The 23,848-nt window shown below is 41.9% G+C and overlaps 4 protein-coding genes across 4 annotated transcripts in view; 3 read left to right on the top strand and 1 right to left on the bottom strand.

Moving 5' to 3' along the window:
* The window catches only part of LOC142947745 (unconventional myosin-IXAa-like), a 125,174-nt gene extending 117,408 nt beyond the window's left edge, over positions 1 to 7,766 (top strand). Inside the window, exons 40-43 of the mRNA XM_076089539.1 lie at positions 907 to 960; positions 2,842 to 3,128; positions 3,689 to 3,831; positions 4,798 to 7,766. Coding sequence (XP_075945654.1) covers positions 907 to 960; positions 2,842 to 3,128; positions 3,689 to 3,831; positions 4,798 to 5,189 — 876 coding nt within the window. The 3' untranslated portion in view covers positions 5,190 to 7,766. The remainder of the gene's footprint in view (positions 1 to 906; positions 961 to 2,841; positions 3,129 to 3,688; positions 3,832 to 4,797) is intronic.
* A 2,868-nt stretch (positions 7,767 to 10,634) lies between these two features.
* On the top strand, positions 10,635 to 13,573 carry LOC142947744 (DNA polymerase III PolC-type-like). Its single transcript, XM_076089538.1, has 3 exons — positions 10,635 to 11,160; positions 11,386 to 11,437; positions 12,704 to 13,573. The coding sequence occupies exons 2-3, from the start codon at positions 11,386 to 11,388 to the stop codon at positions 13,225 to 13,227; spliced, it is 576 nt and encodes a 191-aa protein (XP_075945653.1). The 5' UTR covers positions 10,635 to 11,160; the 3' UTR covers positions 13,228 to 13,573.
* Positions 13,574 to 14,235: 662 nt separating this feature from the next.
* Positions 14,236 to 16,125, top strand: LOC142947743 (protein PML-like). The gene is made up of 2 exons (XM_076089537.1): positions 14,236 to 14,665; positions 15,066 to 16,125. Exons 1-2 carry the CDS (start codon positions 14,587 to 14,589, stop codon positions 15,701 to 15,703), a joined length of 717 nt encoding a protein of 238 aa, XP_075945652.1. The 5' UTR covers positions 14,236 to 14,586; the 3' UTR covers positions 15,704 to 16,125.
* Positions 16,126 to 16,395: 270 nt separating this feature from the next.
* mpi (mannose phosphate isomerase) lies at positions 16,396 to 23,848 on the bottom strand. The gene is made up of 8 exons (XM_076089534.1): positions 23,795 to 23,848; positions 22,751 to 22,878; positions 21,461 to 21,661; positions 20,652 to 20,793; positions 20,270 to 20,449; positions 19,849 to 20,022; positions 19,038 to 19,246; positions 16,396 to 18,948 (listed from the first exon to the last, which is right to left on the bottom strand). Exons 1-8 carry the CDS (start codon positions 23,808 to 23,810, stop codon positions 18,730 to 18,732), a joined length of 1,269 nt encoding a protein of 422 aa, XP_075945649.1. The 5' UTR covers positions 23,811 to 23,848; the 3' UTR covers positions 16,396 to 18,729.

Raw genomic sequence — 23,848 nt, 5'->3', positions numbered from 1 at the left:
AATGGAAAATAAGACAACTGATCTGAATCTGAACTGAACTAAACTAGAATTATGAAAAAGAAAAGAAAAACCTTCCATGGTAGCTGTGAGGAAAAATAGCAGAAGCAGTGACTCACATTCATTGTGAGACATTATGCAATGCTATTAGTACACTGTAACAAGGAATGAAATCACTGTTCTCCCTAGATGGCATCAAGCTGAGTAATATCTATTTCTGGCAAACATTAATCGGAAAGATGCTGCCAACTTATTCTCAAGCCTTTCGAATTTCTCTACCAGCCAGATGTATCTAAACTTTGCCAATAAGCATTTGCAGATCAAAAGATGTGCAGACATCTTGGTCACCAAAAAAGTACAAAAGTATTATCAACAACATGTACTAAAAGAACCAAAAGTATAGGTATTTGTTTGTCAGAATGGGACATTATATCATACTATTACTGGCCAATTAATATTGATGCATTAACATTACTTTAATGTTTTAGCTTGTTTATATGGAGCTCATTTTAAAATAGATGGTAGTTAAATCTATAACACAGCATCATATTTTATATTGATCACATGTTCTGTTTGTAAAATCTCAATAGAAAAGTAACTATAGCTGTCAAATAAATATAGTGTATATATATTATAGTAGTAGAGTAGAAAATACTCAATTTGAATTTCAAGGTACTTGTACTTTACTTACGTACAGTACCTGAAACTGAAACCAAGTGCTCTTTTGACTTGCAAACCACCAAACCTACGCTTACTTAATTCACCGTTCCCTGACCCTAATCTGTCCTTCCTTCCTCCCTTCCTTCCCCCACCCTCCCTTCCTTCCCCCAACCTCCCTTCCTCCCTTCCTCTCTTCCTACCTTCCTCCCTTCCTCTCTTCCTCCCTTCCTCCCCCACCCTTCCTTCCAGAAACCTGTACTAATTGCTGTTAGGTTTATGAGCATAACCCGCACTTCCACCTCGGTATGTATGCCCCTTCTCACACCACCGTCAACAGTCCTGTCCTGTCCTGTCCGTCAAGTCCATCCGATCCGTCCACTCATACTGTCTGTTACCTCCAGTCACAGTCCACGTCACGTCTGTCTTTAGCTCTTTTAGCTGTCTCACCATCTGTTTGAGTATTTCTCACTGATGTGTTACAATACGTAGTACTTCAAAGAGGCTTGAGTGATAACTCTTAGGATAACTTTACTTAATAATGCTAATTGTTCTACCTGGGTTCAAAGTTGACATCTTCAGTATATTTACTATAAAACAGCATGCTATTGATTTATATCTAGGTAAAGTAATGTGGCTGCCAGCAGCTATGAAATAGACATGACACTGTTCATGTTTCTGATTGGACTAGTCTGACTTCAATTTTATTTCTTGGAGACTTGATAAATAAATAAAGCACTGAGACTTGATTTGTTCTAATGACTTCACATTTGGAGTTTTAATATTTTCCACAATTGGCTTTGATTCTTTTTGACCTCTTCTACTCCTTGCGGATGACGCGACTGTCTTTCAGAGGCTGTAGCAGGCTGAGATTTAGAGCCAGAGTGAAGGTACTGGTATCATACGAAACTAGAAAAACTTCAGGAATACATTGCATTAAATTGTTTCCAAATATACTGAGACTTCAGAACTTCAGTTGGACTCCATCGTGTCCCAAGATTTAAAGTGATCTTTGCCCTGAGGGTCTAAGGACAGAGGGTGTCGAATGCTGTAAAACCCCTTGAGGCAGATATTTGATTGGTGATATTGGGCTGCTGTATAAATAAAATGGACTTGACTAAAGTTGCTTGTAAACAACTGTTGTGTGACCAGATGGGATTGTAACAGCAGCTAACACATGCTAATAATTATTATCTAAGCATTGTGTGAATTAAGTTGATTTGCACTCTAAAACCAAAGCAGTGAACTTTCCCCATAGCTAATGTAGTTAGCGTACTGCTAACATTGTTGAATTGACGTCACGCTTATAATGTAACTAGCTCTTTGTTGTTTGTGTAAAGTTAGAGGAGTTTCCATCTTGGCGTTGTTTCTTTGTCTGCCAAGTCTGTGCGGAAACCAAACCAAGCTAACTACCTTGCTAGCTTGTTGCTAGCAGGATCTATGCTGGCAGTGCTATCAAGCTAACCTTACTGTGGCTGTGGGAGAAATTAAGGTTATTAGTTCTTGTATCGTGAAAAAAATGGGTTAAATTAGGCAAATGCTGTATCTTTGTACAGTTTTAAGTCCAGGTTCAGTGTACAGTGCTGCTGTAATGTTTACTGTAGTTGTGTCTTGTGTTTGTGGTCTGAGAGAGCAGCACTGACTGCTGTTTGCTTTCTGTCTCTGCTCTACAACTTATTATCATGCAGCGTAACACAGCTAAACTTAAGGTAATGCCTACCTGTGCGTGTGTGTGTGTGCGTGCGTGTGTGTGTGTGTGTGTGTGTGTCTAGCATAAGGTGTGTGTGTGTGTGTGTGTGTGTGTGTGTGTGTGTGTGTGTGTGTGTGTGTGTGTGTGTGTGTGTGTGTGTGTGTGTGTGTGTGTGTGTGTGTGTGTGTGTGTGTGTGTGTGTGTGTGTGTGTGTGTGTGTGTGTCTAGCATAAGGTGTGTGTGTGTGTGTGTGCGGTGATATTCAGCTGGCCTCATAGTTTCTTAGCCGTGATGTTGTGCTATATCCTTGTCAATACATCCTCTGTTACGAATGTGGTCAACACATCCATCCGTGTCTATCGCGAGTCTGCTGTCTGTGCTCCATTGCTGTCACCGTTAACAACAACAACAACAAAATATTATCATTATTATTCATCAGCCTCCACTGAGACACTCTCTTACTCTGTGATTTTTTTTTTTTTTGTGTGGACTTGCAGAGCAAGGGCCGTGTTCGGCAAAGCAGCACCCACACGCCATCGCCTCCTCTCAGCCCCAAAGTGGACCCTTTGGTGGTGATGGATGGAGAGAGTGCAGAAGGAGGAGAAGGAGAAGGAGGAGAAGGAGAAGGAGAAGGAGAAGGAGGAGAAGGAGAAGGAGAAGGAGAAGGAGAAGGAGGAGGAGGAGAGGATGCAGCAGAGCCCGGGCTGAACGAGCAGCAGCAGCAGGCGATGCAGCAGGAAGAGCGAATCCTCACCGAGCAGGTCGAGAGTTTGCAGAAAGAAAAGTACGGCGTCTCTGTGGTCGAACTGTTCAGACGACATTAGAAGTGTTTTGTTTAATGTGTCACATTAAGTTTGAACACAAGCCACGGAATTAGTTAGTCATTATAGCGGATGTATCTCTCGATAATGGCCTCCCATAAAATGAAGTTTCCAGTTTGAGCTGGTAGCTGTGTTACTGAATGTCATTACTTAGCAATCTGTTACATTGAACCCTTCAGTGACACACAGAGTATTACATGTCTTATCAGGACAAAATTTAGCTTATCTTTAGTAGGAATATCTTGAAGGACAATTAGGAACTTAAGGTCAGTCCATCGTACTAAATCTAAATTACACGCTATAGGAAACGCCCAAAACTTAAAATGTAATCACAATAATTTAGATAAGCTCGTAACCTTGTGTGTGTGTGTGTGTGTGTGTGTGTGTGTGTGTGTGTGTGTGTGTGTGTGTGTGTGTGTGTGTGTGTGTGTGTGTGTGTGTGTGTGTGTGTGTGTGTGTGTGTGTGTGTGTGTGTGTGTGTGTGTGTGTGTGTGTGTGTGTGTGTGTGTGTGTGTGATGGCAGGGAGGAGCTGACGTATGAGATGTTGATCTTGGAGCCACGGACGTCCGACGATGACGCGCCGGAATCTGAAGCATCCATCGGCACGGCGGACAGCTCTGAGAACATCACGATAGAGGCGGAGGGAGCCACATCAGACCCCACTGGTACGTGTGTGTGCTGGTTAGAGTGGTCAGGGGAAGCCCTACTCAAGCTGAAGCTGTTTGGTAACTATCAAAAAACTCCAGGAGAAGAACAACTTGTTTAGTTTAGCAGTATATTTAGATCTATAACCAAGCTAGCTATCAACTGTCCATCACACACATGAATGAATATTATTGATGAGTATGAGCAAGACAAAAGTTGTGTTTGTGTCTTTCTGTTTTTGAGGAGGTATTTCATGCCAGAGTTGGAGAACAAGTAGAAAGATAACAGGAAATGAAGAGAGAGAGAGAGACAGAGACAGAGAGAGAGAGATGGGGAACAACATGCAACGAACGTCCCTGGACATGTGGTTCATGGTCAGCGCATTAACCCCAAGACCACAACCATGAGTTCATAAGACCAACTGGTTGCTCTGACTCGGGTTCAGATGTCGTCTTTTTATCAGCAAACTGCTCATTGTTGTGATTTTTCTGCATTTCTCAGAGATGTGTCTGCTGCTGCTTCAACTATCAGCACCTTTTAAAGGTCCAGTGTGTAGGATTTAGTGGCATCAAGCGGTGTGGTTGCAGATTGAAACCAACTGAATACGAGTGTTTGCTTTGTCCGTTCTGGGCTTCTGTGAAGAAGAAGCCCAAATGGCTCATTCTAAGCTACGAACAAACTACAAACACACTTTTTTCTTAGTTTTAGGTGATTACAAACTAATGAAAACATAGTTCTAAATCTTATATTTTATTTCTGCCAATAGATCTCCCGATATCCTACACACTGGACTTTTAAATCACTGGGGTCACTTTCTTCCTGTTGCTTTAATATGTCAGGGAGGCAGATGTGTAATGTCAGTGTCACTTTACTGCTTTTAGTACAGGGTTAGTAGGTTTGAGCCTCTCTCTCTCTCTCTCTCTCTCTCTCTCTCTCTCTCTCTCTCTCTCTCTCTCTCTCTCTCTCTCTCTCTCTCTCTTCTGCAGAGCGCGGCGCTTATCACTCCAGAAAGTCTGAGGCAAAGAGCAGACGAGCTTTGCGCCGTCAGCCCGACTCCCAGGACTCTGCGGACTCCACCTCCACCGTTTCCTCCTCCTACCACCCATCCTCCTCTCTCTCCTCCAACGCCTCCGGCTCTCCCTCCCCTCACTACCGGTTCCGCTCCTCCTCGTCCGGGCCCCTGCTCACCTCCTACGGTCTGGGGGCCCCGTTGGTCGAGGCCGAGGGGAGCCACGGAGCAACCGGCAAGACCCGCCACCGACTCAGGCTGAGCCGCAGCTCACCGCGCGAGCCCTCGGGAGGCCACCGGAGGGAGCCGGACTTCAGCTCGGGGCCTCAGCAGCTGGTTCTGTACGGCAGCAACGAGTTCATGGTGTGAAGTCTGAGGAGGGAGGGGAACGCCGGCCGCCGCCTGTCAGGAGGCAGTGCAGGAGGGCGCTACGAGAAGAGGAGGAGGGAGAGTGTGTGGGAAGGGGGGGTTAAATGAGGCTGGTCACGGGGCGAGGTTCCTGCCCAGGTGTCGCCTGCTCCCCCTCCTCAGTGCTGTCCTCCCTCCTCCCCTGGTCCAGTCGGAGCAGAGAGCTGTGGGAATAAAAGAAGACAGTACTGGAAATATGACGCAAGAGGGACAGAAAGTCAAGTCAAAGAAAGCCGGAACAGAGTGAAGTGACGGTCGGCCATGTTTGTTGACCCCCTTGATCTCAGTGCTGAGACGAGAAGGGAAGGACGGTTGGTGGGACACGGAGGAAAACCCACACCTGCAAAGCCAAATCTTATAGAGCCCCATCTTTATTTTTCAGCATGAGGCAGGTGGATAAAGCCACCCAGAATAAAATGTAGCCATACGGACTGAACTGGCGGACGTTTTGTCTGTAACCAGTCTGCTTGTCACGTTTACACGGGACATCATCACACCTTTTACTACGTCAGTTTGAAGAGACTGTACAGAAATATGTTAATTGTTATTATTATTGTTGTTATTATTATTATTGTTATGTTACAGAGGAAAAAAATGTACATAGAAAGAAACTCAAGTGCTGCTCCTGGGTCGTTCATTGTTGATTGGTCTCTATTTCCTGTTCTCTATTTTGCAGAGTGAAGTGTCTGGAATTCCGGTTCCACTTCTGTTTCTGTGCTGGCTTTTTGCTCAGTTTCTTTTTTGCTCAGTTTCTTTTTTTCTTCTTCTTCTTTTGTTTCATATTTCACAGTGAACGGAGCCAGATTCGGGTGTCCTCGGGCTCTTGAGAAATAATAATAATAATAATAATAGAAGGAAAAGCTGTCGATCTGCGCGTCGTGTCACGTTTACTTTACCTGAGGTGTCACATGCCAATCAGCCATAAGTGTATCGTATCTGTCTTTCCCTGCAAGCGTTTTGTTCCCCCTTCTGTTTTATTCACAAACATCAGTGTTACTACATCAGAACTTGAATTTTTTTCTACATAAATATATATATATATATATATATATATATATATATATACATATATTATTGCTGTATTATAGGTGTTGTAATCGAGGTCAAAGATTTCATGTTTTTGTCGTCAATATTGTTCCGTAGTTTATTTTTGTTCAGATGAAAGCCATTTTTCCCTTTGTGTGTGTGTGTGTGTGTGTGTGTGTGTTTGGATGAATGAATACTTCCTGCCACTGTATCAGCTCCCACTCTGTGCATGTGTAGTCTTCTCTACACACACATACACTAGTGTTTCCGCGCCCAAAGAATTCTTGTACAGGTGAAAAAACAGAAGTCTCTGCAACTATCAAGTGACACTAAAACTAACTCAGACGTTATCAAATGTTTTGAGTGTCATTGCACCTGTTGGGAAAACTCTTGCACTCACTCCGTCCATGATGTCCTCTGAGACATCCATCTTCTTCTTCTTCTTCTTCTTCTTCTTACCACAACAGTAGCTCTTCCATCCTCTTTTCTCCCGGCTCTGGCTGTGAAAAGTAGCATTTAATCTTCCTGTAAACCAGACAAAAACAAAGTAGCAACTAACTCAGACCGTCCATGTTGTCTCTGCATATCCTTTCTCTCTTTCTGTCTCTGTCCACACAGACACCGAAACGGTGTAATATTCTGTTTTCCTGGGCCGACTCAGCAGCTCAACAGCAACGATGTCTCTGTACTTTAAGGCTCTAATATCTCTCCCCGCTTGCTGCGTCTGTGATCGGACGCTCTTGAGCGATCTCACCAACGCAACCAGTGTTCATCGACTTTTCCTTGAAGCTGGAGGTCTCACTGAAGACTGGGCTGATTGCAGTTTTAGTGCAGGTGTGCAGACGGGCAGCGTGTTGTCGTCTTTACAACATTAACTGTAGAGCTGTTCAGAAAGAGCTGAAAGGACAAAACTGATTCCTGGTCAAATATCTATAAGATGATATTTGATGGGATGATCTGTGTACATGTCCAGGCTGACAATATGGCAAACAAAACAAAAACAACAAAAAAAAAGAATTTAAAAAAAGCGAATGTACCTGTCACTGGAAGGCATGCTCTGCTTTCTCTGGTTGTTTTTGTTCCTCTTTTATACACAGTGTATGTACTATTTATGATCATGCTTTTGGGGTGTACATTGGTTTAAAAGAATCTGTTATAAAAGGTGTTATAAAAGGATATATTATCCTGTGTACGGTTCATTATCTACTATTAATCATGGCAACATTTTAACAGGCCACACTCGGTCTGTCATGTTTGTGCTACGAAGCCAGTAAAAAAAAGAAAAAAAAAAGAAAAGCGCTGTGTCTCTTTGTCTGCGCCACAATGGACACGGTTATGTATACGGTGCAATTTGTGTTATATTTCTTCTTTTTTTTAATGATACAAACATGTTTATGGTTGTAAGAAAAAAATTCATCTGCTTATTAAAAAAAGCAAAACTGCAGCCAAACACAAATGAGTTGAGTAATGTTTTGCAGAAGTCAAGAGATAAAATGTGGATGCAATTTCCCTTTTCAACACATTGGTGTATCTTCAAATGTGTGTGTTGCTTTTAAATATCAGATGTTATGTTTTAGTTTAAGGCACAGTGAGTTGGATTTGTCGGATGCAGTTTGTAAGTGCAACTTTCAAAGTTGTCTCCTCGTCCCCGGCCCAACAACGCTATATTTGCTGTGTCCGACATTTTTGTACCTTCCTGTTGGATGCGTGATTACTATAAAGGCACCAAGTCGCTACGTTTTTATAGAGGTTTACGCCCAGAAATGTCCCAAACACAACAAATAAGAAAATACAGGCGGAGGAAGAGAGTCTCTGCAGATACAGACCCCATGAGTGATGATTGAGAGGGATTATTTTTTGTATTTTTAGAGGCCGTAAAGCCTTCTAATTCTTAGAGGATTTAAAGGCCTTTAAAGGTGCCCTGTTATATTTACATTCAATGTTTCCCACCAAAACACATTGAGGCCTAACAACCATGTGCATTTTAAAAGGCTGCTTTAAAACTATTCTAAATCCAGCATTTTTAACACCCACGTTCTCTCGAGCTTTCAGTCTTCTTCTTCACTGACTTCTGCATTTCTTTGCCACATGGCGCCTTTTAACTGGAGTCCATTGAGTCAGTTGAGGCAGAGCACTGAGGTCGTGTGTTTTTCATTCGAGCATTAAAGTCTTTGGCTCGTTCCTCGGCTGTTCGGCTACCGGAGCAGCCATTAGAAGTACACAAGAGTATGTGGACAGGGGTGATTTAAGTTTGAATTCAATACAAAATTCAGTTTAGCCCTTTTTGCTGAACCTTCCTCTTGTGTTAGGGTTGGCACCGACCCATTTTAGGTTTTAAATGCATAAAAGAACCACATAAATTAGTTTATTGCATCAAGGCTTTTTGACTTTGTCAGGAACCTCTATTTCAACAAAATAAAACAAAAACTTTTTTTTTCACTAAATTATAAAATGCTGTGGTTGAAATTATGACCTTTGTGTTGTTAGGGTCGGTTTCGACCCAGTTATAAAAATAAGATTATAAAGCAATAATTAGAGCCAAAACTGAAATCATAAGTCAGCCAACACACTGACAGCCAGCTCCTCTCCCAATCATGTGAGCTTTAGGGGATTCTCATTTTGCCTTGTTATCCAGTATACCTGCACAAAATCAAAACAAACAAAGACACAGACACATCTGATGAGTCTGATGAGGAGGTCACCGGTGGTGAAGCTGCTCCCGCTGAAAGATTCAAGTCCAAAAATGGTAAGATCTGTTGGAGCTCAGTACCTCATGATGTACATGGCAGGGCAGCTGCTGCAAATGTGTCACGATCAGGCTTTGCCCTGTGTGTTCTGTGTTTGTTTCCTACCTACCCGCCCGTTTTGCTCATCCTGTTCCCGGTTTCCCAGTCTGTCTGCCCTGCCTTGTCCTGCCGGATTTTTCCCCTCGTCTTTTGTCTTGTCCTTGGATTACCTGTTTTTGTTTGTGAGCTATTAAAGACCTTTTTTTCCCCCTACTCTGACTGTCTGCGCTTGAGTCCTCATCATGCCCCGTGACAAAATGTCATCAAAATGGCCGCTGGAATCACAAGGTTTGCTGTGACGAGAGTCAGTGACATCAAGACATGTTTTGAGCTATTTATGCCAGTATCACTAAAAAGAGTCATCATTGCTATGACAAACCTTGAAGGAAAAAAAGTCCATGGCAACATGTGAAAAGACATTGATGAGGAATACCTGGATGCTTATATTGGTGGTGTTCTTATTGCTGGAGTGTACAGATCCTGCAATGAGGCCACTGATAGTCTCTGGGACGCATCGACAGGCAGACATATTTTCCGGGTAACAATGTCACTTCAGACCTTTCAAATAATATCAAGAGTCCTCAGATTTGATAACAGAAATACCAGAGCAAGATCTGACAAGCTTGCCCCCATCAGGGATGTCTGGGACAGATGGGTGCAGCTCCTTCCACTGATGTTGCTTGATTGGTTGTTTGTTTGACCTTGCAAATCTATATTTTGTGTTATGACTTGTTCTGCTTTTCATTTTGTGTTTGTATGAAAGTTCTATTGCTGAACAAAATACTTTTTAGCCTTTTTCTTGAAGTAAATGTATATGGGTCGAAATTGACCCGTAACACCATAGATGTTACTATAGTTAATAATATTAAAATAAAAAAATAAATAAAACAAATTTATTTAAGAGATGTGTTCTAATACCCCTCAGTAATAGTCAGGTAACACAACAACCTTTTATTTATTTATATGATTCTCTTGAGGTTAATTTTACCATTTTTAAAATTGAAATCGAGGGGTATACTGACAAAGAAAAGGCCCAGAGGCCCACACCAAAAATATTAAAACCAATATTTTCATGGATAAGGAAGCCTAACAATGTAACCAAGAGATGAGAAACAAATTGGATAGATTGTTTTTAGTGTATTTTACAGCTGATTTAAGACATGGGTCAAAACCGATCCGTTAACATAAGAGATGGTAACAGAAAGCTAAAACAAGAGGAAGGTTTTAATAGATGTTGAAGACATGTTTGAGATGTAACGGTAGGAAAAGGCTCATATGTAAATAATAAAATGTATTACCTCTAGTAGCTTCAGTTAGGACCATCATTAATGTTACGATAACACCTTCGCTTTTTTTACTATATGGACAGTATGAACAATAGTATAATTGTGTAAATGTACATTCAGCTATTTTATGACTCATATTGAATACAGGGTGTAGCCCTCTGTGACTAGTCTCTAATGATATGTATTCACTAATGTGGTATCACTTTCATTTCTCAAAAGACTGTCTGTGGTGCTTTTACATTTGTAGCTATATGTTTTATTTTAAGAAAGGCAAGGCTACATTTTTGTACATGTTTAACAGTGAAAGCATAGATGTCTTTACTGGGGGAGCATCTTTAAAGCCACCAAGGCACAAACTAAACATTTATTTAGTTTCCATGTATTTTTTTATTCCAAAATATATATTTTTTTAAATTCTCAAATGTATTCACTCTTGAACCTTCGATGGTTTCTTTCTCACGTGACAGTCGTAACTTTCCATCATCCGCCGGTCAAAACTGAAACCAAACGAACAGCAGCGAAGTTTCCACCTTCACAGAAAACGGCTTTTGTTTCGCCACCTGCGACCTTGTGACACGCGACCAGATAGAGCAGCATGAGCAGGAAGGTGATTCATCAGAAGGAGGAGAAGAAAAACAGAACAAGATATTTTGAGTTTCTGTTCCACTTAAATGAAAGTCGAGTTCAGTGTCTGCTGGTGTAGAAATGATGTGGCAGTGATTCACCTGTTAACTCCTCCCTGCTGATGAATGAAGATAACCGAGTATATATTAAGTAACCAGATGACATCTACTGTAGCTACAAATCAGCTGACACCACTGTGTACTGTCCAAGGTGAGTTCACGCTTTTAATTATTATATTTAAAAATATATTTTCATTTTTTACATTTCTCACTTTATTAGTTATGTTTAAAATAACTTTACTTTTAATTTTAGATCATTTCTAGCTTACTAGATAATAATTTTAAATATTATTTAATGCATTGTGAGACAAACCAGACACGACTGAAGGGTTTATACTGTAGATGTTCAAATGTTTCTGTTTTTATATTCTTGCAGATGTCTGATAACAGAACCATCGTTTTCTTTGACCTGGAGGCCACTGGATTAGGTAACATTAACTTTAATTACGTTATCATTGGCAATTGAATATGATCTTTTATTTGCCTTATGTAATAACAATCAGTGTTATAACTTTAACCTTTGTAACAATAGCTATGTAAAAAAATTATGATTCATTTCTTTGTATTAATTATTTTATTTCTTTATCTTGAAAGTATTTGAATTAATACTGGATTTTTTTCCAGATCTTTCAGCCATTACTTGTTGCCTTCATTACTAAGAATTTAATGTCAAAGTAATAATTGAAATGTTCTACGTTCATTGTTTATTCAGACAAAATGACTAAAATTAATTTTAATTTTGGCATGGAGTCAAATAACAAACGGACTGTTAGATAGAAGAGCTTTGTCTTAAATGTTTACTTCAGTGTGTACCAGTGTGACGACACACATTTGTTTAACAAATCGGTCTGAAGGCTCCACCTGTTGACATGCATCAGCTGGGAAGTTTCAGTTTCTATTTCTATCTTACAATAGGTAAAGTCTGTTCAGAGACTTGTCATAGAACCAATAAGATTGTAGCTCTGAGGAAGTGTCCCTGCTAAACCACAACCCAACCAGCTCTTCCTGTTCAGGCTACGAAAGCTGCAACCTAAAAAATGTTTTATCATAAAGTAACCGCACACCTAAATGTGTTTTTTTAATCTGTAAATTAAAAAATATGACTGTACTTTGATGAAACATATCAATGCTGCTGATGTTAATATTGACATTTCTTACCAAATTGATAAAGATCTGCATTTCACGGTTGAAAGTGGCTCAACATCTACTGTTTTAAATCAGCTCTAATCTTCACGGCCAATTCTGGGATGGAGTTGACCGTTTGGGATTTAATCTACGTCATGAAATAAAATATTTGACTCCCTCTAATCAGACTCTCCTGCTCGCCTCTCCCCACGACGTCTATTGTTCTTACTTTAATTTATTACCTCAGTAAACATTGTAAAACCTCAACCAAACCAGCGGGTGACACCACGATGACTGCGTCCACTTCTTGTATACAGTGTGTGGTTTTTACGTTTCCTGAAGGCCACTGCAAAGTCTTTGGCGTGCTTGGAAAGGGAGGGGTGAGTGGAGGGGCGTTCAGTTGGTTGCAATCTGCGGCCTCGCCACTAGATGCCACTAAATCCTACACACCGGACCTTTAAAGGCGCTGATAGTTGGAGTAAAAATCACAACAATGAGCAGTTTGCTGACAAAAAATATTGTATAACCTACATCTATTCACATGTTCTTGCTCTCCTAACCCTTCTCAGACACTACCGTGTGTCACATCATCCAGTTGTCGGCGGTCAGTGGAGACCGGGTCTTCAACGTTTACACCCTCCCGGGCCGCGAGCTCACTGAGAGCGCCAAGCGGGTGACGGGCTTCACCGTCAGCGATGGCGAGCTGTTGCTCAAAGGGACTCCCGTGAACACCGTCCCTCTTGCTGACGCTCTCGCCTCCTTCATCGACTTCCTTCGCTCCTTCCGCAGCCCCGTGCTGCTGGCGGCCCACAGCGCAATGCGGTTCGACGCCCCCGTGCTCCGCAGGGTGCTGCGAGAGCTCAGTTTGCTGCAGGAGTTTAAGCAGGTGGCGGCCGGGTTTTTGGACACCTTCCCGCTGAGCAAGAACCTGTTTCGTCTGGACAGTTATTCTCAGGAGAATATGGTCCGCCACTTCCTGAAGAAGACCTACGACGCCCACAACGCAGTGGAGGACGCCAAGATGCTGCAGGAGCTGTTCAACAAATGGCGTCCCAGCACACGGAGCATCTCCAGAGTTACCTTCCCGATCTAGTTTTTTAAAAAAAAGCTACAGAAAATAAACAAAATCTTGCCATGAAAATAATATATTCATTTAAAATGGAACCTTTCCTTTGCAGTTGTTGTTCTCATCATATACCCTCGGGTGGTTGGACAGACTGGTATTTTAAACGCTTAGAAGAAAATTACGGGTAGAATTAACTTTTTGCGATTTGGAGACAAATAAATGCATGTTACACCCCAAACGTAAAGATATGTAATGTTTGTACTGTTTGCTGATTTATCTTATTGTGTTGTATGTATTGTAGCATGTGTCATACTCACAAGTGTTGTGCTCTTATGTATGTCCAGTAATATTAAATAAATCCAGTAACATTAAACTTCTGTTTGATTCTTCTCCTCAACTTGGTATTTTATAGTTTTATTCTGATTTGCATCACAAAGACTTTTATGTATGTTTCAACATAGAAAATCTCTCCTCATTCACAGGATGACCAGTGAAGCTTAGTGATATAAATAATACATGCATACATGCATACACCAACCAGATTAATAATCAAAAGACATATATGAAAATTATATTATTCAGGCGACTTATTTATACTTTCAAATAATCCTTGCAAAAAGGCAATTCATACAAAAAAGGAAAGATAAAAAAAAATATAGAATTAAAAAGATTTATGATTCGTCAAATTACCCAGTACTATAATCAAATCAATCACAAGTTTTAGAACGGCAATCAAAGTAAGCAACAATGTTAAAGTGTAAATGGTATCCCACAAATATTCCTCTGGCTAAAAATACTATATGAAAATACTTTATATAGAAATAATAATAATAATAATCTATTTTCTTACAAAATATAACACTAGAATCAGTGTCAGCCCAACTGTTAGAGATATGTAGTACTGTACCGAAGTTCATCTTTTCTTATTTACAGGCTCGTAGCGCTACCATGTATGTCCTGTAGGGGCAGCATGCTTGTATTCTGTATATATATATATCAAAGAAGAAGAAAGGGCTTCTCTGCGCGTGCGCAAATCTGACGCTCGGCTAAAATCGTGGGAAGTATTTCTTGTTTTTTGTTGGAAAATATGACTTTAATTTGCAACAATTTCACACTGCAGTTTATAACTACGTGTGTGATTACAACGTTAATCTTTTTAGCGCGAGGCTGAACATTTTTCTCTCCTTCTCTCCGTCAACAAAACTTTTATTTTGAAAGTTATCTTCTTCTACGCGGGTGTTTAAAACCGCGGAGGGAAAATCTCTATGGTGGTGTTTACCGACGCCTGTATGTAGTTAGATACGATACTACCAGCGTCTCTAGTGTGTCTATGTGTCGTTTATTTTACTAAACTTCACTGTGAAACGTTATTGAAACTGTGGCGGGATGAAAACATCAGATTCAGACGGAGATGAAAAGTGTCAACATCCGCTGGTTTTCTTTGACCTGGAGACAACTGGACTGGGTTAGTTCCTTTATTCCCTTTATATACTAGATACAACTTTATGGTTGTTTAAAGTGTCCATGTGTTGTCAGGAGGACACACAGCAAAGCTCTTTTATTTTATATTTGGGATAGACAGTGGACATCACGTCCATGTCTGCAACATAAACACCGTTTATTTAATGTCACGTGTTCACTACAACATGAATGAATGAAAAGACTACAAACGACTGTCCTGATCGGTTACCTCTGCCTGCTTGTGAAAGATACAGAAACCATAATGCATGATACCAGATGTTTCCCTAGGACAAAGCTTTCTACTTCAGTTTAACATTAAGATGTGTGCCCTGTTCCTAAATGTGACTTAATACTGCGGTAGCAATTAACTATTATGTTCTGTTATATCTTCATGTCTTATTCAGGCCAGAGTTGTGATATCGTCCAGCTGGCTGCAGTGAGCGGAGGCCACTCTCTCAACCTCTACGTCGTCCCTCGGTGCCGAATGCAGCGTGGAGCCTCCAAAGTGACCGGCTTCAGGGTCCACAGACGGAGGCTGTACCTCCATCGCCAACTTGTCCCCACCAACTCCCTGCGGGAGGTCCTGGTCTCCTTCGTAGCGTTCCTCCAGATGCTCGGGCGCCCTGTTGTCCTCGGCCACAACATCCGCCGCTTCGACTGTCCGCTGCTGGCCCGAGCTCTCGATGAACTGGACCTCAGAGCGGAGTTCGAGTCGGCGGTCTCCGGCTGTGTCGACACTCTGCCGCTGGCACGGGAGCTGCTGAAGGACCGCGGCCTCCAGAGCTTTCGACAGACAAACCTGGTCAGGGAGCTGCTGGGCGTGGACTACAAGGCCCATGATGCTCTGGAGGATGTGCGGGCGTTACAGGCGCTGTATAGTGCGCTTCAGCCCACGGCAGAGGTGATCTGCAGGCATGGGTTTACTCTGGACACCATGGAGAACAAACCTGCTGTCTCGAGTGTTCAAAATAAAGGGCCCTGCGGGACAGCGCCCCCTGTGGGAGAACAGACAGACGGCAAAGAAGAGAAGGCCACAAGGTAGAACAGATGAACCCCACTGGGTGGCTCAATGGCACAGAACGAGAGGGCTGCTGTTCTTCGTGTGCAGCAGAAGCTGTCAGAGCTTTTGAAAGGTGATGGAGGTGTACAGAGACGATGCATGCACATCTGGAAGTCATGGTTGTTAAAAGCTGTGTGCCGTTTGATAAGTCTTCAATATTTATTTCTGGAACAACAGACGTCTGTTTGTGTGATTTATAAATAGAGAAAATTAAGATGTCGCTGGGCAGATGTTTCTCTTCCTCTCAATGTGAGAAAATAGTGATGACTGTTTGAAATTGTGCCTTGTGTATATAGTTTGGTTACTGAGGACATGTTATGCACTTTCATCCTGAGTTTACTAAAGGTTTCAATAAGATCCACAGAATATTTTTATTGGAGGTAAATAAATGTATTGTATTTCTACAGTGTGTCCCACATTATATACTTCATTGCTGGTTAGTGCTTCATAAATACTTGGAATATTTAATCAATCAAGAACAAGAAAATTAAGCCCTGATTTCGCTCAAAGTCAACACACGTTAATGTTTAATTATTGAGTAATCAGGACTAAACGTGGCGAATAAAACCTTGAACCTCCCCAAACATCAAGCACATGGTTTATCCAGATAACTCTGTAAACCTGCTTCTTCTCTTTTGACAGTTATCGTGAAATGAAACAACGAACACGACACATGAAATATTAATGGAACACGGCTTTATTAAACCACTTTTACATCCACATGTTCTCTGCAGTCCCAGGCTACACAGCATCACCATAATTAAAAATGCTAAACCATGCCCTCACTGGAGAAATACCCCAAGAAGTTCTATCGTTAAATAAAACAATTCAGGTAAAACATTGATTCCTGTGCAAAGTACAGTGTTCAAACTAAAAGGTGACTCAAAACAAGATCAGTAACAAAGGTATGTGATAGTTAAAGTAAGTTAAAAATGCTCTAACCTCTACAAGAAGAAGATCACAAATATTAGGTTGTTTTTGACAAAAATAACCGGAGGTTCTGCAATTACAGAGACTCTAATCTGAGCTAATGGTTCTTTAATGAAAAATATGTGATGATTTTAACTATAAACGTCCTATCTCTTTAATATTCTTCCATTTTTCAACAGTTTCAGCAACAACAAACATCTGAAGGTTTAGTGCATCTATACTAGGGACAAGCTCAGAGATCCACCTACATCACTAATGCGGTCATGAAGTAGGCAAAAGCATTCACTCGGATACATATCTACTCACTGGTAGGTTGGCAGGCAGAGAGAGAATTCATTCTCAAATATTTAATTCAAGATAACCTATAAAAATGATCACAACAAGAAAATCCACTTCCCGATTGGCTGAATTCAGACTGACCCCGGTACCAACGGGAATATTTGCACCGTACTGAAATGATCCAGTGACAATATTACCATAAAGTGAGCATAAAAGATTTTTACTGTGACAACAAACCAGTCACCCCATGACATCACAACGTACAGGTAAGACCTTTATAATACAGGTTTCAGGGTTCAGCTCTCTTACTTTGTAATGTCACGTATTGATGAATCGGTACATCAGATTCAGCAAAACATGCAAAGTCTGTAAAAAATCGGTTTCAAATACTCAGAAATACAGACGTTTGTTCCAATAATACTATAAAATTGAATGCAGCGATTTGTTGTACTACTGTAGAAGACGTGGACGTGCTAACGGGCTCGGGTCAAATTGTATAAGTCTGTAACGAGCAGCATTAGTGCATTTTATAGTCATATGTAAGTTTTAATCAATATGCATTCCTGATTCCCATGTAGCTCTTTGTTGTCTTAACTTTAGGATTGTTCTCTACTTGAAGTTTCCACATGTGCTGGTAACAGTTACAGCAGTACTACCTTCTGGGGTCTGTCTTACTGCTCTAAATCAAACATGCACAGGCATCTCAGTATTACACTATGTACGGTTGATATATACGAACAATGTTTATTTCTTCAAGCTAAACTAAAATGATAGAAACAGTTAGTTGCACCAGTGATTTTTAGAAAGACTAACTGCTGGCTCATATAACGGACATGCTCAGTCCTCAACGAGGTGGTTCTGCAGGAGGACTGCTCCGCTGTAAACATACCACCACCACCACCCCCACACACACACTGCTTCAGTGCTGTTTGAATGTGTAACAATAGGATAAAAACATGCAGCTGTAAGTGCATTAGGAATAAAAAGGAAAACATGTCAGAAACACTGAAGGACAACTCATTTAAAATAAACATTGAAAACATTTTGAGGTTCATTTGGTGGATTTTTCCAGGCTTCTAACAGCGTCTCACTGGCCTCATCAGTGGATGGTGTGAGAAAACTACCTCACCAAAAGGTTCATTTATTAGCCGTTCCAGAGCTTTCAATCATACCCAATGGTCTTCATCAGTAGATGGGTGTTATAATGGAATTGAAGACATTTTTAATTCTTCTGAGCACTTAAAGGACTGTGAGCTCCAGAACAGCTACAAAATTAACCTCATGAGGTTGTTTTCTCAACTGCTCTTTTCTAGGTTGAGCGTAAACTTACATGCAATTTTTAACGCTGGATCTTCATCAAGAACCCTCAACTTGAGCCTGACAAAGGTCAATTTAAAGATGTTCATGTGCATTTTAATATATATTGGGTCCTATTCAGTGTTGTGGACATATTTTACTTTTTATTCTTAGTATGCTTTCCTCGTTCCAGCACCTACAAAGAATTTTGGATGTGCGCATCTTCTGCTTTTTTTTCTTTTCATAAGATGTAATTGCATCACTACAGGTAAAAAAGACAGTAAAAACAAATTAGCAGTGAATCACTGCTGGATTTTAAAGCTAAAGTTAAGTTGAGGTGGGGATGGGGGGGGGGGGGGAGCAGCGGGCACAAACGGGCATCGACTCATTGTCTGAAAGCTCCTTTAACATACTACCTTCTAAAAAGTGCAGACCGTTCTGAGTCACACCACAGGGAAACAAGAACACAGGTAGCATGAGGGTTCACACACACGGACTCACAGCTACAGGAGGCAGCAGGCTCGGAACATGGTCATCCCCGACTTGGAGGTGACGTGCAGGGAGACGCTCTCGTTGGCCGAGACGAACAGGACGGTGCCCCGCCTCAGCGAGATGTCTGAGGGGGCAGCGGCAGAGGTAGCCGCGGCGTCGCCTTCGATGACCAGGAGGATGCTGGCGCTGTCGACCGGAGCAACGGTGTACTGCTTCACCGAGGCCGGGACCTGCAGGAGGGAAGGGATCAGAACATGGTGAGGACGTTTCTGTAGTACTAATACACATACAAATCTTTTTTTCCCCTGTGGTGTCCTACCTGTATCCTCATAACAGTGAAGTCTGGTACTGGGGGGTCGTACAGAGACACGCAGGGATCTGAAGCGTCCTGGACACACGGGAAGATTTTGGAGCTAGCGGGAGCCGGGCTGTAGTTCAGCATCTCACACAGCGTGTTGACGTCGATGTATTTCGGTGTCAGACCGGCCCGCACCGTGTTGTCGGAGCAGGCCATGCACTCGATACAGTCTGGATGGATGAATAGACAGAGAAAAGGAAAGCAAGTTTTATAAATAAGCAAAGTGGGCAGTCAGCTCTCCTTCAAATGGAAAAATCAATTCTCAAATACTCTTACAATGTTCGATACAGCTTAGATCAGCCTGAGACGTTCAACGCATTACAGGAGCTATTTCTCCTCCTCCACTTGCCTCGTTTACTTTTACAGTTAGTGATTCCAAGAATGCATTTTGACAATGTGAACGTCAACACTCAACTGTGGGATGAATATATGGGTGGAGAGGAACAGCAGCCAGATAAAGGTGAACTCTACCAATAATCACACATCTCATAGCTCCAAAAACACGAAGAGCACATCAATGAGCCACACGGTTGCACTAGCTGGCATCTTCCTTCATTCCTTCATTACCATAAACACACTGAAAATAGTCCCTAATGAATGCACTATTTACTCCTCTTTGAGTAATGTTTGATAAAAAACTGCAGTGCCCAGCTGTTAAGGGAAATTAGTGAGCCTTTTTTTTAACAATGATCCTTTATATTTCTACATTCTACTGTACTCATTCAGCCTGGAGAAGATCTACAGCACTGAATCTCACAAAGCGCCGTCTGACCTCCGTAAAGGTAAGCGTGCGGCTCGTTGGCTCCCAGGAACATGGCCTGTCCTGGATCCAGGACTATGTAGTTCAGGAAGTAGATGGAGAAGCAGCCGATGTCTCCGGGATACTGGGAGTGGAGACGGAGCAGCAGGTCACCGTTGCTGCTCGATGTGTCCTTCCCTGCTGCACCTGCACGGGTCATAAACAGCCACGAGTTATAAGAGCTGAACAGCTGACTTGTGCTTCTTTAAAAAACAGTTTTAAAGCCCCAAAATTGTAGGATTAGACAATGTCTAAAACTTGGCGCCTCCTGGTGGTAGAAAAATAAACTGGCTAAATTGTTACACCTCTACCTCTGAACCCTGGTTAGGCTTAATGACTAACCAACCAAACTAACTGACTCATCATCATCAGCTGCATCCCTCCGGCTCCTCACCCTCTTCAGTGACTCTCTTGACCAGCATGTTGAGCTGATCTACGAACACCTTCTTCTCGCAGTTCATCATCCTGGTGAAACACTTCTTCAGCACCTGGCTCGTGTGAACCGCATCTCCCACGCTGCACCGCAGCTCCTCCGCTGCCTCGTTGCCCACCAGAGCACGGAACTCTGGGACAGCTGATGGATGCAGACACATATATGCACAGGTAGGAATTTCATTTTTGCCAAACATTTACCCTTAAAGGTACAGTAACTTTTCCTCCCCAAAATATATGAGGTTTGACACTAAAATAAATATTTTTTCCCCCTTGTTTCTCCAGTAATTGGTCAAAAATCAATCCAAAATCCACTAATGACCCTGTGGGACTTTGGGACTCACATTTAAGGTATCCCAGGATCTCCTCCACTGGTCTGAAGCCACAGAGGCCCTGAAAGCGGGTGAGAGCGATGGCCATTTCCGGCTTGTGGTTGTTGTCTGGATAGTGCTCCGGAAACTGATCATGGAGACGAGCAGCTAACTCCTGATCAAACCGTAGCGACAGAAAAGGAAGAGGGTTACTTAAGGGGGAAGTGAGGGAGGAGAGCGAGCAGACTCATTGTTTTTCAGTTCATACACAGGTCCAGTGGTTTTACAGTTTAAACCAAATTAACTAAGCAATATATATTAGCATGTCAGTCGTCCTAAAACAATTTAAACCATGTTGAATATAATACTTCTAACCATATATGTAGATTTGTGTATAGCACTTTCTTTGTCTCAATTGGATCAATTGAATACTGTAAACATTTGCCTTTGGCCTTAATCCACATAGACATTTATAAAGACTTTAAGCTATGTCCTGCTGTGAATGTTTGTGCTTGTGTGTGTGGGTGTGCATACGTGTGTATTCTATGTCTTTGAGTTCTAGGTGCAACTCCCTGATGAGTGATTGAGTGCACCTGGATGAAGGTGTGGGGTTCACCTATATAAGCGGCTCCTTGCTCCGCCCTCGCTCTCTCTCATCTGCCTGGCACCAGACCCTGGTCTTCTGCTGGATTTGCACATTACGTTTGTTTCGTGTCCTATAATAAACTGTAACCTTTGGTTTTTGGATCTAACTTTGTGTTGTGTCCCTCCTTATGTTGCGAGTTCTGAGCCGGTCGTAACTGTGTGCGTGTGCGTGTGCGTGTGTGTGTGTATGTACTCACTCTGTTGGGGTGGGCCTGTATGGACAAGGCTGTATTGACAGAGAGGACTTTGAAGAGGAAGGGCAGCTGACCCTGGAAGGTGTCTTTCACCTTAGAACCCAGGCAGGCAGGGAAGTGGGCGATCCACTGGCCCAGTGTGGTCTGTGCGATCCGGTTGTCTTTAATCTGGGCGTCGCCTTTTGGGTGGGCACCCATCCACAGCTGGAAGAGAAGGTAGAGACGGGTAGGTTACGTTATTCTGACCTAACTGGGAAAATACAAGTGGGACAGTGAATGTGAAACATAACCAATAAATCTAACTTTAGACACGACAGTTATGTTGCTTCCTTCCTTTATGCTCTGTTAACAAGCTTCCTCAGGGAGTCCAAGTCGTCTCCAGACACTCTGAGAGAAAGGCCTATCATAAATGTACATTAAATCAATTTATCTAATGCTGTAATCCAAAGTGAGTTATACTCCGTGAGAAGAGAGAAGACTCCCAACCAGCTCACTGAGTGTAAATCACTCTGGATAAGAGGGTTACTCTAATGCCTTTAATGTAAATGAAGGACACTCAGGGACACACACTTGTTGGTGGACAAACGCAGACAAACTTTTTGTACCTATTGTACTTTTTTGGTACAGGGCAGTCTCTCTAACCTGGGACAGACCTGACTTGACCCATGTGACAGTTTCAGTGCTATTCCAATAGCATATCCTCACAAATTGCTGATGTGCTTTCAATATTGTTCCTTTGTATTTGTATTGCTCCATATATTTATTCTTTTAATAAATCGGTAGATACTTAACTTTATCATTACTAGGACACTGGAATGCAACTGAACAAATGCATAAATAAACAGTGATCTTGATGGTATCTCACCAAACATTTATAGTAAATATGGGGAGATACAACTGTAAGACTAACATGTCGTAGACAACAATAAGTCCCATACTGTAATGTAGGATTAAACATCCATACCATCATCTGACAATAAGCATGAAAAGTAATATGACCAACCCTGGCATGTGACAGTAATGTGGCTTGCGGTACGTGAAAATGTCACCAGCAGAATAACCTGAACTAATGACCTTCATGGCAAAACCCTGCAGGGCTGCTGCAGCTAAATAAAGAAATACTCATGAAATGCATGGAGAGAACAATACTCTCTGCCAAGACGCTGAGCACAACACCACAGTTCAATCCCTGTGTCAAACACATGCTCATGCATTTTCACAGGTTTATCAGCGTCCTGCTCAAGGACCAGTCTGGTGATCTGAACCAGTATACCTTCCCAGTGATGACCTCACCTCTGCGTAGGGTTTGCCATCCTCCACCACAGCTACTGGGTCTCCACCGACCACGAGTTTGGCCACCTCGCTGTCCAGCCCGACCTTCCCCCACGCATAGTTTTGCACGGCACAGGTCAGGGGAAACACTGAGAGAGAGAGGGACCAAATCTAGTGTTTGTATTCTTTAAACAAAAAGTGAATACAGTACTGAATCCAGTATATTCCAGGGGCCTCCAATTGCCCTTTACAGCTGTGAAAAAACATGACCCTCTTTTATTACCCTTCCTAGATGTGAACTGTGTACATCTTTTTTTCTGTCTAAGGGCTGTGTGTCTGTCACCTATTGTCTAATGAGACAGATAGTTACTTTATTAATTATTTTATTTATTAATTATTATTTATTAATGAATTATTAATAAAGAGGAAATGTGTTCGCTACAGCAGCAATTATGGTACAGGTAAATAAAATAACAGAGTAAACATATTAAATATCAAATGCAAATATCAAATGCACAATCTATACAATGAAATAGAATAATATTAAATTAACTAACTAATGTTACATAATTACATTCCTACCACATATAAATAAGAGACAGGAAAAACCAGAAAGCACGTCTTCCTAAAACAAGCCCCGCAGTTTGGAGGCTGATAAACTGGTTTGTTAACAGCTGCTCTGTAGTTCAATAAGGCATGGCGTGTTTTAGACAGGGGGAAATAAGCACACACCACCTGGCTAAATATACGGTATCCCTTCTTTTTATAATAAAACAGTAACATTATTCTGCGTAACACCGGGCAGCTGACGAGGCAACGTTCATTGACAGAAACACCAACAGTAAGCAGGTTTATCTGAGGCAAACTAAGCCTGTTAGCCAGGATGTTGGGAAAAAAACACAAAAGTCTGTAACGCTCAACAACGAGCTTTTTTTTAACGCATCAATAAACCTGTCTCACGTATCCTATGACGTCAACAAACCATTGCACCGTTAGCTGGCTAAGCGTTAACCGACGTTACCGGATGATTTAAAACGGTTCGTGTCGAGAGAAGATCTCGCTCACCTCTCACTTCCTCCATGGCTGGATGCTACGTCAGCTTGTCAGACCGTTTTGGTG

Source organism: Anarhichas minor, unplaced genomic scaffold, assembly GCF_050575085.1.
Source record: "Anarhichas minor isolate MPS153535 unplaced genomic scaffold, ASM5057508v1 ptg000011l, whole genome shotgun sequence".
NCBI classification, from domain to species: Eukaryota; Metazoa; Chordata; class Actinopteri; order Perciformes; family Anarhichadidae; genus Anarhichas; species Anarhichas minor.
Note: the sequence above shows the minus strand (reverse complement) of the source record. Positions and strands in the feature narration are given on the sequence as shown.

Bases quoted from the DNA above. Each gene is read 5' to 3' on its own strand.
- LOC142947744 (XM_076089538.1), top strand. From the start codon at position 11,386: ATGTCTGATAACAGAACCATCGTTTTCTTTGACCTGGAGGCCACTGGA. The intron at 11,438-12,703 runs GTAACATTAACT...AACCCTTCTCAG, and splicing joins CCTGGAGGCCACTGGATTAG to ACACTACCGTGTGTCACATC.
- LOC142947743 (XM_076089537.1), top strand. From the start codon at position 14,587: ATGAAAACATCAGATTCAGACGGAGATGAAAAGTGTCAACATCCGCTG. The intron at 14,666-15,065 runs GTTAGTTCCTTT...TGTCTTATTCAG, and splicing joins CCTGGAGACAACTGGACTGG to GCCAGAGTTGTGATATCGTC.
- mpi (XM_076089534.1), bottom strand. The intron at 20,450-20,651 runs GTGAGTCCCAAA...TGCATCCATCAG, and splicing joins GATCCTGGGATACCTTAAAT to CTGTCCCAGAGTTCCGTGCT. The intron at 20,023-20,269 runs GTGAGGAGCCGG...TGACCCGTGCAG, and splicing joins CAAGAGAGTCACTGAAGAGG to GTGCAGCAGGGAAGGACACA.